The 17,042-nt window shown below is 39.8% G+C and overlaps 1 protein-coding gene across 1 annotated transcript in view; it reads right to left on the reverse strand.

Annotated features, from left to right (window-relative positions):
• Positions 1 to 6,366: 6,366 nt before the first annotated feature.
• REL (REL proto-oncogene, NF-kB subunit) overlaps positions 6,367 to 17,042 on the reverse strand; it is a 40,438-nt gene continuing 29,762 nt past the window's right edge. Inside the window, exons 6-11 of the mRNA XM_029072528.2 lie at positions 13,094 to 13,234; positions 10,253 to 10,357; positions 9,912 to 10,124; positions 9,245 to 9,313; positions 9,018 to 9,098; positions 6,367 to 7,298 (exon numbers count right to left, since the gene is read on the reverse strand). Coding sequence (XP_028928361.1) covers positions 6,520 to 7,298; positions 9,018 to 9,098; positions 9,245 to 9,313; positions 9,912 to 10,124; positions 10,253 to 10,357; positions 13,094 to 13,234 — 1,388 coding nt within the window. The 3' untranslated portion in view covers positions 6,367 to 6,519. The remainder of the gene's footprint in view (positions 7,299 to 9,017; positions 9,099 to 9,244; positions 9,314 to 9,911; positions 10,125 to 10,252; positions 10,358 to 13,093; positions 13,235 to 17,042) is intronic.

Here is a 17,042-nt window from a genome sequence, read left to right on the forward strand (position 1 = left end):
CTTGGGCAACTTGATTTTATTTTTTTCCAGTTGTAAACAAGTTTGCAGAACAGATTTAATTTGAACCACTATATCTTTTACCAAAGAATTCTGAAAGCAAGTAGTCTCTGTGCTCTTCTTGGATCTAGATTCAGTATCAGACACACATTCATTCATTAACTTGCACACTCCTTGTGGCAGGAAAGTATTTTGCTTTTATTGTATTTTCCCAAGTGAGAAGCAGCATAGTCTAGTGGATAGAGCACGAGCCTGGGAATCAGAAGGACCTGACTTCTAATCCCAGTTCTGCCACTTGTCCACTGTATGACCTTGGGCAAGTCACTTGTCTGTGCCTCAGTTACCTCATCTGTAAAATGGAGATTAAGACTGTGAGTTTCATGTGGGACAAGGGACTGTGTCCAATGTGAGCAGCCTGCATAGACCCCAGTGCTTAGTACAGTGCCTGGCACATAGAAAGCGCTTAACAGATGCCATTTAAAAAAGCAGTTAATATGTTGTGCACCCACCAGGGGCCCAAACGCTATTACTATTGTGATGTACCATGAGACCTTTAGGAAGTCATTCTGAAGAGTCCATCTAATCTGAGCACCGTCCAAAGAAGCTCAGCACAGTGACTAAATGTTCCCTTTTCTCTGAAACTACTTCACCAGGTGACCTGATCACTATCAAGGAACAGTTATTGAGGGTCTGCAACATACATGGAACCAAGAATGACATTTGAGCACCCAATGGACAAGGGTGGCAGCTGGAGTAAAAATGGTCACTCTACGACTCTGGAAAATCTCCCTAGGGATTGCATTCCACAAATTAGAGCTCAATTAAAAAAAAAAATCCTGACCTCATTCATTTCTAATTTAGCTAGATTTATACCATCAAGACTGAGCGAGTCTTAATTTACCATCACGAAGGAAGATAAGGCAAGGGGAGGACCAGAACAATAGTTTTCAACTTGCAATCCAGAAGATAGACTAATTACTACAATGGATGCAAATTATGTTGGACACACAATTTTTAATGCACCTAACACTGCTAAACACATAGGCGTTTAATAGATATTTGGCAACGTTCCCATGATATGTGGTTAAGTTTGCACGGAAACATCGCAAGTAGTGACTGAAATCATTTATTTTAAGGGTGATCCAAAAAAAGAAGTTTCGGCTTTTTAAGCAGAAAAGGTTGCATTCCCAAGGGGGCAATCTTTGCCATTGCTACAGGTTTTATTTCAGACCAGCAAGGTACTCTTAAATCCCACCACTGAATATCTTGTTTCTATCCCAGGATTTGGCACACTGTACTAAGTGCTTAATAAATACTACGACTAATCTAAAAGGCAAGATTTAGATTTGTCCTATAACACACTTGAAGGAACAACCAAACAGCAGCTGTCTGTTCTGATTGACTGAAAAGGAGTGACCAGAGGTAGAGAGGATAGAAGAAACATTTCGAAGGCCTGGAAAACACTCTCAAACAATGCTACATGGCAGCAAACTGTTGAGAGGGACAGTGACTTGACAGACCAAATAGTCATGTGGTAAATGGAAAGAGTGCGGGTTTAGGAGTCAGAGGTCATGGGTTCTAATCCCAGCTCCGCCACCCCTCAGCCCTGTGACCTTGGGCAAGTCACTCAACTTCTCGGTGCCTCAGTCACCTCATCTGCAAAATGGGGAGTAAGACTGTGAGCCTCATGTGGGACAACCTGATTACCCTGTATCCATCCCAGTGCTTGGAGCAGTGCTCGGCACATAGTAAGCACTTAAATACTAACATTATTATTACAAATGTTACATCACAAATTACTTATATGAATGCCTATCTACCCCTCTAGACTGTAAGCCTCTTACAGACAGGGGATATGCCTGCTACTTCTGCCATATTGTACTCTCTCAAACTCGTAGTAAGTGCTCTCAACAATAGTAAGCACTCACTAAAAAGCGAAGCAGCGTGGTTTAGTGGAAAGACCATGGGCTTGGGAATCAGAGGTTGTGGGTTCTAATCCCTACTCTGCCACTTGTCGGCTATGTGACCCTGGGCAAGTCACCCAGCTTTTCCGTGCCTCAATTACCACATCTGCAAAACGGGGATTAAGACTTGAGTCCCACATGGGACAACCTGATAACCTTGTATGTCTCCCAGTGCTTAGAACAATGCTTGGCACATAGTAAGCGCTTAAATACCATCATCATTATTAAAAACTACTGCTTGACCGTTTGATTCACGTTCTCATGCTGCATGACACTTCAGACAGCCCCTTGAGTATGCCCCTTCAAAGAACTTAGGTAGCCGCTCACTCCAAATCCGTAGTGCCTATGCGCATCTTGATTCTAGTTATTGCTATTGTTCTTGTCTGTCTCCCCCGATTGGACTGTAAGCCCATCGAAGGGCAGGGACTGTCTCTATCTGTTACCGATTTGTACATTCCCAGCACTTAGTACAGTGCTCTGCACATAGTAAGCGCTCAATAAATACTATTGAATAATCTGTAAAGGGATGTCTCCCTGTGGGAAGGCGCTCGGGCGAGATAACGGTACTGAGAGTTATCAGTAATAAACCAAAACCAGTACTAGATGTTGCAAATAACAAATGCAGCAGCATAGCAAAAGGCAGTTTTCAAATGTGCTGTACAGTTGGTTGAACGCAGTCTTTTCAGACCCCTCACCCCATCGGTCACAACTTCTTCAAACTCTCAGTTGCATACAGAAGTCGACTATCTTAGCCCCATCCACCTTGAGATTTATCTCACTCTAATAATTAAAGTATCATAATTTAACAACAGAAGGTTTAGAAATGACATACATACAACACGTTGCACATTCTTGGACAACTGAGGAAATCTCTCCCATGATTTACCAGGAGATTCATGGATACTATAGTAATAGAATATTCTAACATACTGTGGAACTTTAAAAGGGAAAAACTTTATCACCCAAAGGAATGAATACATGTGGCTCAATCTCCACTCCTCCAAAATTCAACTTCCTCACTGCCTCTAATTTCCCGCAGCATTAACCACTTTCCAATCTTCAAATCTCACCATATTCACCAAATCTCAACAATAGGAATCTCATTCAAATGTATCAATGACATCTTTAACTGCTGTGTGAAAAGTCACTCAGAGAACTTGAGTCACCCCACCCCTTCATACTGTAAACCACAGCAAAGCAATGATGCTGCCTAAATATTGTAATAAAGTCAAAGTGTCTGGCAGGTTCGTGGCCAGAGGAGGGAAGGGATGGCTAGATCTCCTAATAATAATAATACTAATGTTGGTATTTGTTAAGCGCTTACTATGTGCCGAGCACTGTTCTAAGCGCTGGGGTAGACACAGGAATCAGGTTGTCCCACGTGGGGCTCACAGTCTTCATCCCCATTTTACAGATGAGGTAACTGAGGCACCGAGAAGTGAAGTGACTTGCCCAAGGTCACACAGCAGACAAGTGGCAGAGCTGGGATTTGAACTCATGACCTCTGACTCCAAAGCCCGTGCTCTTTCCACTGAGCCACGCTGCTGCTCCTAGAAAGCACACACATTAGGGCCCTACAGAACAACCTCTACGCAAATACCTTTTGGAGTAAGTCTATTCAGAACTGCCTCAAACCAAACTTTTACTGCACAGCAACTTAATTTGTCATCAGCAACTATTTTCTGGGTGAGTACTTGGAATAAACGGGAGCATGCCACAGAAATCATGAGAAGACTATTCATACATATACCCTATCCCACAGTATTTACAATCTAAGGTGAACACACACACCAACATTGGCTTCCATTTCAATTCATTGTCTTTTTTAAAAAAAAAAAAGCTCTGGATTTGCAATGAAAAGTAGAAGTAAATGAAAATAAAGAAAAGGGTAAAATTAAAGAGAGTCAAGTTGACAAAGGCTGAAAGGAGAGTAAATCAGAATAGATACTCGACAGCCAATGCTTCTCCAAGTGACAAGACGGCTGTTACTAGAGCCTTGCTCTTCACTAAGCTTCTCATACTCTCAATTTTCAGGGTCCCCTCAGTAAGACCCAGGTGCCCAACAGAATAATGGTTCAACCGCAAAGTGCCCGCACTTCTGTTGCTTCCAGACTTGACTTTCTTCTCCCGGTTCCCTTGACTAAGGCGGGGTTTATAAAGGTGGGATGAGTAATGAGAGAGTTGGATGGGGGATCGGGATGCAGAGACATGAGAGTCACCCTCAATCAGGAGGATTGTATGCAATGCTCCTGTTTTGGTAGTTGAAACCTTTTCTGCTGAAACCTAAATCCCACCCCACAGTATTTTAACCTAGCCCCCCAAAAAATCTACCTTTCCCTTTCTTTCCATTAGTCAAGGAGGTTGGGCAGTCCAGAAAGCCTCCTTTGCCACAATAAGTAAGTTTCCCCTTTACACAGGAGAGATTAAGTAGGTGAGGAAACTATTCCTAGAGACTTGCTCATTCAAGAATATCCGATGGGGGCAGTTGAAGTCTTTCACAGAGACTGTGCAAAAAGTGTTGATGTATTTTTAAAATTACTTGTAGCCTTTTGACACATGAAAAATAACTTGGATATTCACATAATTCTACTTTGTATCACTAAGTAGCACCTGAAAAATGAAAATTAGACTGCAAACTACAATAACACAAAGAGACACTCAAAACTAAATACATTCAGTTTCATCATATGATTCCTAAAAAAAGACTGTGCAAAACATGCGAGCGGCTTAATTTTTGTTCAAAGAACAAATGCTACCATTTGCAAAACAGTGGAGAAGACTTGAGAACTTGTTCATTTTTTAAACTCCTGAACTGTGGTCAGTAGAAATAATTACATTATTATTAGAAATCAGAGGGCCACATCTAGGGCAATTAATAATAATAATAATAACAATGTTGGTATTTGTTAAGCGCTTACTATGTGCCGAGCACTGTTCTAAGCGCTGGGGTAAACACAGGGGAATCAGGTTGTCCCACGTGGGGCTCACAGTCTTAATCCCCATTTTACAGATGAGGTAACTGAGGCACCGAGAAGTTAAGTAACTTGCCCAAAGTCACACAGCTGACAAGTGGCCGAGCCGGGATTCGAACCCATGACCTCTGACTCCAAAGCCCGGGCTCTTTCCACTGAGCCACGCTGCTTCTCATGTATGCATATATGTATGTATGTAATTACATATTACTGCTAAAGTCAAACCATAAAGGAGCAGAGAAACAAAAAGGCACTGGGGGAAATACTGGAAGGAAAAGTGATTTGCAAATGTAAACTATCGCCTTAAAAATACAACTGACCACCTGAGGCATCCTGAGAGACTCTTGTTTCAAGGGGGAAAGTTGGCTGCGCTGGGTCTTTTTATCATGTGCCGCGTTAGGAAACTTGGCTTTGTTCAAGTGTGTCGGAGAGTCCTCTCGACGGGGAGGAATGGACTTGCCGGTTCCTGCTAGGAGGGCCCTGATGCTCGGGACCCTTTCCCTTTTCTACCTTGGACAACCTGTATCCATTTCATATTCAGGCCAAAGACCGAACTGAAAGTCTAGCCATTGTCTTCCCTGCTGTTACTGAAAATCGGCTGTAAGTGGAAAAACATATTGGCCCTACCTGCTCAGAGCCAGCATTATTTTGGACAGTTTTAGTGAGAAAAAATGTTTTGGCCAGAATCTGCATACTGTAAACCTAACACATGAATTTTTCAATCAATCAATCAATCAGTGCTATTTATTCAGTGCTTGGAACAGTGCCTGGCACATAGTAGGCACTTAAATACCATTCAAAAAAGAAAAAAAAGTGTAGCTTTCCTGCTTATTGGATGTAGAGTAATCCCCCAATATACCTGAATCGGCAAGAGACCCCTTGGGGGTCACCTGAGGCCTGTGAGCCACAATGAAACAACAAATTTGCTTTTCAATGACATAGCCATTACAGTTTATACACTCAGTCCTCCTACAAGGCAGGGGCCACGTTCCTGACAGATCCCAGGTTATGACAACCTTGTGTGTGGCTCTAACCGGTGTTGCGTGTTTGCAGAGAACTGTTTCTTTCACCAGCGCATTACATTCTATATGGATGGATGGGTATGGCCAGAAAAACGTTCCCTAATTCCCTACCTCAAGCACAATAAAAACCCGTGTTATAGAAGGACTGAATGTACTTATAAATTTGCTGGAAAGCAAATGAGTCAAGTTATACATGCATAAAAGTGTGCATGTCCATTGCGAGGAAGGGAGCAGGGACTCAGAATTTTATAAGCATCTTTTAAAAAAGAAAGTTCAATAAATCCTCAAGAAATTATTCTATAGTCGATTCTTCCCCCTCACACTGCATTCAAATTTTTGGGTCCCAAATAAATGTACAATTTCCTATTTCTTTCCTAAAATAGTTTTCTTAAAAAGTATTTAGTAACTGAGTTAATTTAATCCTTTTATGATACATCTGGAAGATACAATGCCTTGAGAATCTGAAAAATAAAAAATTAGCTTCTTATAGCAATATAGATTTAATATCAAAATAGCTACAAAACACACATCCTGCAGGTCGAACTCCATTTCTGGTCAGACAACTTATGAATTAAAGAAGTCTAAATTGACTTCAAAGGAATTATAATGATCCTCACTTTGCAGCCCATCTGTAACATAATACTGATTACTCTGATCATAACTGTGATTATTTGGATTAGGGTGATTTGAGGCAGGCGATTCATTCAGTATGCTACTATTCAGGCAGCTGAGGTTGACTGAATCAAATGCTTCTGACTGTGAAACAAAAGGGGCAGCACACGAACCATGAGTTGATACACTGGTAGACGGCATCTGGTGCATCTGTCTTCTGTAGTCCTTGGTACTTAACATTGGATATGACTGAGGTTCTAGGTTCATGCTCAAAAATCTTAGATCATCAGTCTCCATATCGCCATCATTACTAGGAGCTGTGCTATTCATGGGATGATTCGGTAGCATGGTGGAGTTAGAAGCACTGAACACGTCAGTCTGTGGGATCGGCAAATTCCCAATTCCATCTGTTCCGTTTGTGTCCATATAGAGGCAAGGATTTGAACCTACACTACTCAGGTGATTAGACATTTCTGGAAATGACTGGTGACCTTGGGAATTAGGATGAAGGGTAGCTGAAGAAAAACTGTTGGGTGGTGTCACTGGGAGAGTCAGTGAAGACCAGTTGGAAGAAGATCCGTGGATCAGGGGGCGAATATTTGAGGCATGATGTGAAATTGTATTTGGGTTGCTGATAGATGGAGGATAATAAGATGCAATTTGATTGGTCGTTCCTGAAGAAGTTCTGTGCATTTCTGTCAGAGGTGCAACTTGAGAAATCAAATTGGGTTCTGTGAAGGAGAAACATGGTTGCTATTACAATAGCAAATGGGAGACTGACAAAGAAAACAAAACTGAGAACATTTTTGTTGAACAGAATATTCAAATAACCCAAGAACAAATTTAACTGAATATGAAGCTGCAGCTTTATACTCTGCTCTTCTGTTCCAATGCAAGTTTATAGCAGGAGTAGGACCATTTCCAAAATCTTGACCCAAACAGCCTGCACATCACTGTCCCCACCCTTCAAAGCCTTATTAAAATCATATCTCCTCCAATAGGCTTTTCCCAACTAAGCCCTCATTTCCCCTACTCCCTTCCCCTTCTGCACTGCCCTGGCACTTGGATTTGTACTCTTTATTCACCCCACCCTTAACACCACGACCCTTATGTACATATCCATAATGTATTTTAATCTCCTCCTCTAATCTCCACATCCCTGGCCAGGGAATGTATCACCGACTCTGTTACGATGTACTCTCTCCCAAGAGTTTAGTACAGTGCTCAGTATGCAGGAAGTGCTCAATAAATATGATTGATTGAGAGATAGGAAGCAATGTGATTGGCGAGGAGCCTGATGCAGTAGTCCAGGTGGGAGATAAAAAGTGCTTGGATTAGTGTAGTAGCAGTTTAGATGGAGAGTAAAGTGTGGATTTTAGCAATGTTTTGAAGGTAGAAATGACAGGATTTGGTGACAGATTGAATATGGGTGTTGAATGAGAGAGATAGTTGAGGGTAATGACAAGATTACGGGCTTGTGAGATAGGGAAGAAGGTTTTTGTTGACAGTGATGAGAAAGACACAGGTAGGACAGAGTTTGGGTGGAAAGATGAGGAGTTCTACTTTGGATATGTTTAGTTTGGGGTGTCTGCGGGATATCCAGGTAAAGATGTATACTACTCGAGGGGTGAGGAAATGCAAGACTGCAGAGAAGGAGAGACATAAGTGTTGGAGAGGTAGATTTGGGAATCATCTCTGTAGAGAAGGTAGTTGAAGCCACAAGAGCAAATGAGTTCTTCAAGGGAGTGGGTGGAGATGGAGAATAGAAGGGGGTCCAGAGCTAAATCTTGAGGAGCTCCCACAATTAGATTTGTGAGGAAGAATTATAAGATTATCTTTTGTATCACCTAAGTGTAAGCAATGATAGGGGCTGCCTGGGGAGGAGGAGAAGGGTAAGAACTGGACAAGACAGCAGAGAGAGCTGGCTACAGGGAATGGGGAGTGTCTTCCTCTGACAGTCTTTCCTGGAAAAGGAAGAGGAGAAGGAGAAGGGATCAATCCATTCAGTGCCTATTACTTGTGGAACTTGGACGAGTGCAATAAAATAAGAGCTGCAGTCTCAAGTGCCCTCTTAACTTTCTTTTCCTTCTTTCCTTACTGCTAGCCTTAAATCTTATGTAACCTGCATAACTGTCTCACCCACGTTTTAATGTAATCAAAATTTTGTGGAAAAAGTGGAGCATCTATGCAAGAAAATGCAGCACATATGATCCAGGATTCTAGTAATACTGCTTTCCAAGGAAAGCCTATAATGTCCCCATTCTATGCCTGTCATAATAACCTGCAGGGGATTTCCCATACATACATTTATATAACTCCTCCTAAACCTAAATTTGTAAACTCTAACTTCTGGTGACAATCTCAATGGCCTTAACCTATAAAGGGGTAAACATATCTGCAGAGACTTTGCAATCTGTAATCATACCCACCATTTAAAAAAGTAGACATACCTTTCTTTATCATTCTTACTCCAGTAAGATCTCCAGGAGGTCGTGGAGGACAAGCTTTAGGTCTTTCTGAAATACTTGGACCTATCATTTTTTAAAATTGTGGTTAGTGTTCTTTCTCAAGTCATATATTTCAACTGAAATTTGAAAATTTGGATTTTAAAAATTGTACAAAATTAAGCAATTCTAGAATTCTGTTAAAACACAAAATAACCAAATGTTTTTCTTACCATAACTGTGAAGGAGCTTCTGTAAAGTTAAAGGTGTCCTTTGTTTCTTTGCTTTATTACCATAAGGATCTGGTTAGATGGAGAGAAAGTACGGAGAAAAGTATTAAATCCCAGAGGAATGATTTTCTCCTTTTAAAACTAAAATTTATGATAGTAATAATAATAGTGGTAATTGTTAAGTGCTATGTGCCAAGCACCGCACTAAATGTTGGGCTTGATACCTCAGATAATATATATATATATATACATATATATATGGATATGTATTTGTCATATTGAGGGAGGAAGAAATCTTGGATGTCCTAAGTATGTATTAATGATGGACTTAATTAGGATACACACTTTTCTCTTGCTAACCTCTTCAAATGAATTTGTTTGCCCTTGGGGACCATATACCAAGTGATTTCCCAGGCCAGTTGAGGGACAGTCAGTCAATTAGTATTTATTAAGCATTTGTGTGCGGTGCACTGTACTAATTACTTGAGAGAGTACAACACAGTTAATAGACCTGGTCTTTGCTAAGAAGGTTGGGGGGAGACAGACAGACAGACATACAGACACACACACGCTCTTGCAAGGACATGATCTCATGGCAAAAGCACAAACAAAAAAAAAGTGATAGTTTCTTAAAATGTTCTTCTTAGTTTACTTTCTGGTATTGTTATACCTTTTTCATCAGGCAAATATCTGAAATCCATGGGGTCACTAACTTCTTGGTCAGAAGGTCTTCGTAACTGCATTTTTACTGTAACTGGTTCAGTTATAACTTTATTATACGGTGGAGTCCTAAATACAATGGCTACTTGGCGGTGAACATCTGCTTGTGAAAAGCTACCTTTAGCTTCCCAATCATTCAAAACAAATCGAACTTCTATGTCATCTGAAGGAAGAAGAAACAGGAGAAACGTATCTCAGGGATGGACAAAATACAATTTTGAGTACATGCATTCTAATTTGAAAAAAGTTTGGTTTTTTTTTACAAAGGGATATTTCACAACTCAGGAGTACCTTTCTGAACCTTATCACAAAGCAAAAATATTTCATCGCCTCCTCTGACACTTCCACAGTTCCTGTTTACACGGCAAATCCTCAATTCCGCAGTGTTGGGAGCACCTGTTAGAAAAAGGACAATTATGGCAAAATCATTCTTAATTTTTAAAGCAGAAAGAAGCTGTGCTAAAATAACATAGTAGAGAAACTGCATGGCCTAGTAGATAAAACATGGGTCTGGGAGTCAGGAGGTCTGGGTTCTCTTTCTTGGGCTCCTCCTCTGCCTCCCACCCCCTAACTGTGGGAGCCCCTCAAGGCTCAGATCAGGGTCCCCTTCTATTCTCCATCTTGGAGAATTCATTCACTCCCATGGCTTAAACTACCATCTCTAATGCAGATGATTTCCAAATCTACACCTCCAACCCGAATCTCCTTCTCTGCAGCCTCACATTTCCTTCTGCCTTCAAGACATTTCTACTTGGATGTCACACCAACACCTCAAGTTTAAAAATCCAAAACAGAACTCCCTATCTTCCCACCAAAACTCTGTCCTCCCCTTGACTTTCCTATCACCACAGACAGCGCCACCATCCTCCCTGCCTCACAAGCTGTAACCTTAACATTCTCCTCGACTCATCGCTCTCATTCAACCCGCATATTCAGTCTGTCACCAAATCTTGTCAGTTCAACCTTTGCCTTGCTAAAAACCCACCCTTTCCTCTCCATCCAAACTGCTACCATGTTAATCCAAGCACTTATCCTATCTCACCTTGATTACTGCATCAGCCTCCTGGATGACCTCCTTGCCTCCTGTCTCTCCCTTCTCCAGTCCTACTTCACTTTTTCTACAAAAACATCCAGCCTCTGTTTATCCACTCCTCAAGAACCTCCAATGGTTTCCCATCCACCTCCACAACAACTAGAAACTCCTTACCATTGGCTTTAAAGCACTCAATCATTTTGCCTCCTCCTACCTTACCTCCCTGATTTCCAACCACTACCCAGTCCACACAGTTTGCTCCACTTCGCAAGAAGCAGTATGGCCTTATGGCAAGAGCACAGACTTGGGAGTCAGAGGACGTGGATTCTAATCCCGGCTCTGCCACTTGTATGCTGTGTGCCCTTGGGCATGTTACTTAACTTCTCTGTGCCATATTTACTTCATCTGCAAAATGGGGATTAAGACTGTGAGCCCCACGTGGGACAACCTGATTACCTTGTATCTACTCCAGTGTTTAGAACCATGCTTGGTACATAGTAAGTACTTAACAAGTACCATAATTATTATTATTATTATCATTAAGGCCAACCTACTCACTGTACCTTGATCTCATCTATCTCACTGCCAACCTCTTGTCCACATCCTACCCCAGGCCTGTAATCCCTCCCTCCTCATATCTGACAGTTGATAACTCTCCCCATCTTCAAAACATTATTCAAGGTACATTTCCTCCAAGAGGAAGAATCGAGGGCCTTCTTCCATTAGGCCCTCATTTCCTTGTCTCCCACTCCTTTCTGCATCACCCTTATCCATGGATTTGCACCATTTATTCACTACTCCCTCAGCCCCGCAGCACTTCGTATATACCCATAATATATTTATATTACTGTCTCCCCCTCTAGACTCTAAGGTCCTTGTGGGCAGAGAATGACGGATTAATTCTAATCCCAGCTCTACCACGACCTAGGGCAAGTCACTTGTCTTAAAAGTGCCTCAGTTCCCTTATTTGTAAAATAAGGATTAAATGCCCTCTCCTTAGATTATGAGTCCCATGTAGAACAGTCCCTGTATCTGATCTGATTGTACTGCACTAACCTCAGGACTTAGTACAGTGTTTTGGCACATAGTAAGAGCTTAACAGCGTGGCTCAGTGTGAAGCAGCGTGGCTCAGTGGAAAGAGCACGGGCTTTGGAGTCATTGGTCATGGGTTCAAATCCCGGCTCTGCCACTTGTCAGCTGTGTGACTGTGGGCAAGTCACTTAACTTCTCTGTGCCTCAGTTCCCTCATCTGTAAAATGGGGATTAAGACTGTGAGCCCCATGTGGGACAACTGATTCCCCTGTGTCTACCCCAGCGCTTAGAACAGTGCTCTGCACATAGTAAGCGCTTAACAAATACCAACATCATTATTATTATTATTATTATTAACAAATACCAAAATTATTTTTAGAGGAAATTTTGTATTTTGTACATCTGCACCTGGAGTAACCTATCAGATAAATAGCAGTTAAAAAAAAAAACTTTGAAAATTTAAGTTCTGCTTTTAAAATGCAAGTAGGAAAGAAGCATTTGGGAGCAAATTACTGTCTACTCTGTCTACTGTCTACATGGGCACTAAATCCCAGGGCTTCTCAGAGGAGAAGGAAGAGAGACTCCCTAGCCTTCTGGAAGTGAAGGAATCATCACAAGGGCAAGAATCTTAGATGATCCAACGAGAAAGGAAAATAATAAAATTTCTAGCGAAAATGGCTTCAGCCTCAGCTGCCCTCACCTGTGGTCTCTGCTGCTACCCCTACTCCTCTGGAAGTGAGTGGGATTTTAGTTGCAGGGAGGGAAGTGCAGCAGTGACCAGTGAACAGGTTTTTGAGGAAGGTGGGGGAAGGTAAGGGTGGGTGGTCACTAAAGAAGACACATAGCATATAGCCCAGGGTCTCAGGACGGAGTAAAATGGGAGAGGTGGAGCTGTAATGATTGGCAACCAAAGAGTAGCTTTGCCTAGGGGCTGGGTACTGATTTCGTTAGTTGACCTCTGGAAGTTACTTTTGGCCTTTCCTATATACAGCTATCAGATGATGGCCATACTCAATCCCCATTTGACTTTGTTAAATTAAAAATAAATCAGGTAACACAATACTTACGGTTATCATAAATTGGGTTGGACACCACTGGAGGAAGAGCAGAAGTTAAATTGCCATGTTCATCAAGAAGGAAAACTTGAAAACACAGTCTCACCACATTGAGATCACAGTCTTCAATGTTAAGTAGCTGTTCTTCAGGGACTGCATAAAGAAGGGAAATCACAAAATGAGAACATGAAATTATCCTGGGGAAGAATGTACAAGTACTCATGAATGTTCACCCACCATGACCTAGTGGAAAGAGCATGGGTCTGGGAATCAGAGGATCTTGGTTCTAATTCCAGCTCTGCTCATTGCTTGCTGTGTTGGACAAGTCACAACTTCTTTGGGCTTCAGTTTTCTCAACTTTAAAGGGAGGATTAAATACCTGTTTTCCCTTCTACTTAGACTGTGAAATACTATTCAAAATTCCATTCTGACTTTTTAGAGTGAAGACTAAAGATTGATTTTTTTTGTTACACAGATAGACGATTCAGTAGAATTCTCTGGTTACCATTATTTTTAAAATGAGTTCCATGTAGGGCAGGAACTGTGTCCAACCTGATGAACTCGTATCTACCTCAGCATTTAGAACATGGCTTGACCCACAGTAAGTGCTTAACAAACACCATAATAACAACACTAATAATAATATAACAATTCACCCAATTAACTTGAAGTTATATACGTAAATCTCTTACCTAATCACTGATGAATAAAACCAATCAGATTTTAATCTTCCAATGAACAAAGAGTCTCATCATTTTCTCTATAAGAACTGCATATCTCCCCCTAACAATTACTCTCACCAAATAGTACTAAGCACTCACGGTGCTAGGCATTGAATAAAACTAGTCAAACTCGGATGTTTTTTTCAAGCCCTTAAAAATAGGCCAAGCAATGTGCTAAATACTGAGCTAATATATAAGATAATCATATCAGATATATTATCTGTCCCATTTGGGATTCATAACCTAAGAGTTGACCAAGTACCTCATCTACATTTTATAGAATGAAAACAAAGGAAGGCCCAGAGAAGTTAAGTGAATTGTTCAAGGTCAAACAGTAGTTCAGTGACAGAGTTGGTATTAGAACTCAATTCTCCTGACTCCCAGTCCCATGTTTTTTCCACTAGAAGATGCTGTCATTTTGTCACCAAATTTTAAAAAAAGCACAAATTGACATACTCATATTAAACAAATTAAATGATTTACATATAATGATTAAAATATACTTTGAGTTGTAATGATGGAACTCATTTTTTAACTAAGGGTAAAGAGAGAATGCTGCTGACTTGTCCATTTGTAGATCATCAGTGGTATTTATTGAGCACTTACCGTATACAGAGCACTTGTACTTATCGCTTGGGAGAGTACAGTATAACAGAGTTGCTAAACACATTCTGTGCCCACAGTGAATTCACACTCCAGAGCGGGGGCGGGGAGAATCATAAAATCAATCTTTAATCTTCACTTTCAAAAACTCAGAATTAGAATTTTGAATACTACTTGGAAAGCTACATAAAACATTTACATTCTATGGCTAGACCTGTAGAAAGTTCAGCATTTTCTATGTGTACTACATAATGTGAATGTGCTGAGGTAAAGTGTAAGATAATACGTTGGAAGGAGAGCACGGCGTTTACACTTTGCTTCCTCTTGGTCAAAAAAGGCAACAAATACCACTGATTAAGTTTTCTGCAAAAACAAAAACAGCTTTATTTTCAACCTCTTTAGTTGAGGAGTTTTATACTATCATTTACTCAGGTTTGGGAGAAAAATAAGTGTTCATTCCTGGTGTCAGTTTATGGAAGAAATCAATTCCATCTTTTTCCAGGTCAAATTGAGATCATTCAAATATTTAAAAAGTCATGGATATTATAATATTTAAATTTTAAAACTTGTAAATAGCTCATTTCCATCTTGTTTTTTTAAAAAATTCTTCTTCTGCAAACACCCTTTTGCATATACCACAAAAGAACTCAGTTTTATCTGACAAAAACAGAAGTTATTAAAGTTTTTTTTAATTCAAAAACTTAATTTACTATGGTTGCTAACTGAATATTCATCATATGTTCACACACACAAAGACCTTTATTAAACAGCCCACCACAATCCCTCAAATTCACACATCCTCCCTAACTGTCCCACAACTTTAAAATTACCCTAATTCTCAGCCCTTTGAACTGTTCGATAAAGGCAGGTAACCCGTTTGTACAGCCAAAGGTCAGAGATCTATCATCACTTGCATCATGGCATATTTTCTGCCTACACAATAAGTAGGAAGTGAGAAAGCCTACTCTAATTTTTATTTCATAGAGTACTCTGGAGAAAATAGTTTTAAATTGCTGCTTTGAGGTCATGGCACTTATTTGTTCTAAAGCTTCATATAAATTGAATGAAAATTTTAATTAACAGGTTGACAGGGTATAAAGTATCAATAACTGAAGGATGAACGTAATTAGATTTGCACATAGAAAAGATAAAGGAAGACTTCAAACCAATGACATCTAGGCAAGTCACTTTTTAAAGCAAAATTCAGTGCCTGCCTTCAAGGGTCTTTCAGTTTAATAATGACAAGAGAAACATTTCGTCAACCTAAATAATGACACATAAAGTCATTACAGAAATGAACAGAAGAGCAAGACTGATCGAAGGGTGTGAGGCAGCATAGCTTACTGGAAGGAGCATGAATTTGGAGGTCAGAAGACCTGGGTTCTCATCCCAGCCTGTTGAATGATCTTGGGCAAACTGCAGAACCACTCTGTGCCTTATTTCCATCATTTATAAAATATTCCCTCTAACCAACACTTCTGGACTATTAAAATTGTGATTTTTAAAGCTCCAGTATCAAGTACCTTTTTCCTAAGATACCAATTTAAAATACCATATCTTGTTTTTGTGGCTTACCCTATAGCTCTTAAAACATATAATAAACATCCACAAAACACTTCAAATTTTTCATTTTAGCAATTTGGACATTAGTGTTTAAATAATTCATTTCTAATAAAATTACTTTCAGAAATGCATTTCTTCCTGATTTCCACATCGGAACACATTATTTTGTTATAGAAAATGATATGTCCAATTTTTGCCTTACAACAGATTTAATAGGCTGCTTTGTTTTTTAAATATCTGTCAAAATTAGAACTATTATGAAAGAGGAAGCATAAATCTAAACCAATTCCTCCTGAATTATTTTTAAATTCACTTCATATTTGATGAACAGATTATGATGCAACATTTATGTTCTCTTTTTTTAGGTTAACCTTTTAAAACAGAGTACTAGAAACTAATTTAAGTGCCACAGTTGATCTTTGCTCACAAGCCCAACATTCATAAAACAAAGAAGAAAAAATATGACCTTTTGTAAAACCAATTCCCACTATTTTTTCTTTTAGGAGCTGAACTCTTTCTTGACTTTTAATTTTAATATCTTCCAACCCTCTGGATATGCATTCTGTGAGAGTCCCTGCATTTAAATAAATCTGTCAAAATGGATCAAATAACCTGGACAAAATTCAGATTTCATAATTATAATTGTCTTATTTAAGGAAAAATTGTAAATTTAGCTATTTCAAACTTCTTTATACTTATAAATAAAACTGAATATTTATACGGATATTTACATTGTATGTGAAAAGACTCAGCTCGTTTGGGGCAGGGAATGTGTCTACCAACTCTGTTGTACTCTCCCAATCACTTAGTACAGTGCTCTGCACACTGTAAACATTCAATAAATACTATTGATTGATTGATTTGTTTATTCTGAACCAATACACTGAAAGGATAAGCCTATTGATTCAAATATTAAATTTCCAAAGGGGTTTAGGTGATATTTTAATTTTGAAACATCAAAAGCAGTGAAACCCTGTCAAGGTTAAATTTTACCTTAGGAATGATGGACTATTTAGAAATTTAGAGACTAGACAACAGCCCTCAATTTAAGTAAGTACCATGACAGTAGTCAA

This window comes from Ornithorhynchus anatinus, chromosome 9 (assembly GCF_004115215.2).
Source record: "Ornithorhynchus anatinus isolate Pmale09 chromosome 9, mOrnAna1.pri.v4, whole genome shotgun sequence".
Classification (NCBI taxonomy): Eukaryota; Metazoa; Chordata; class Mammalia; order Monotremata; family Ornithorhynchidae; genus Ornithorhynchus; species Ornithorhynchus anatinus.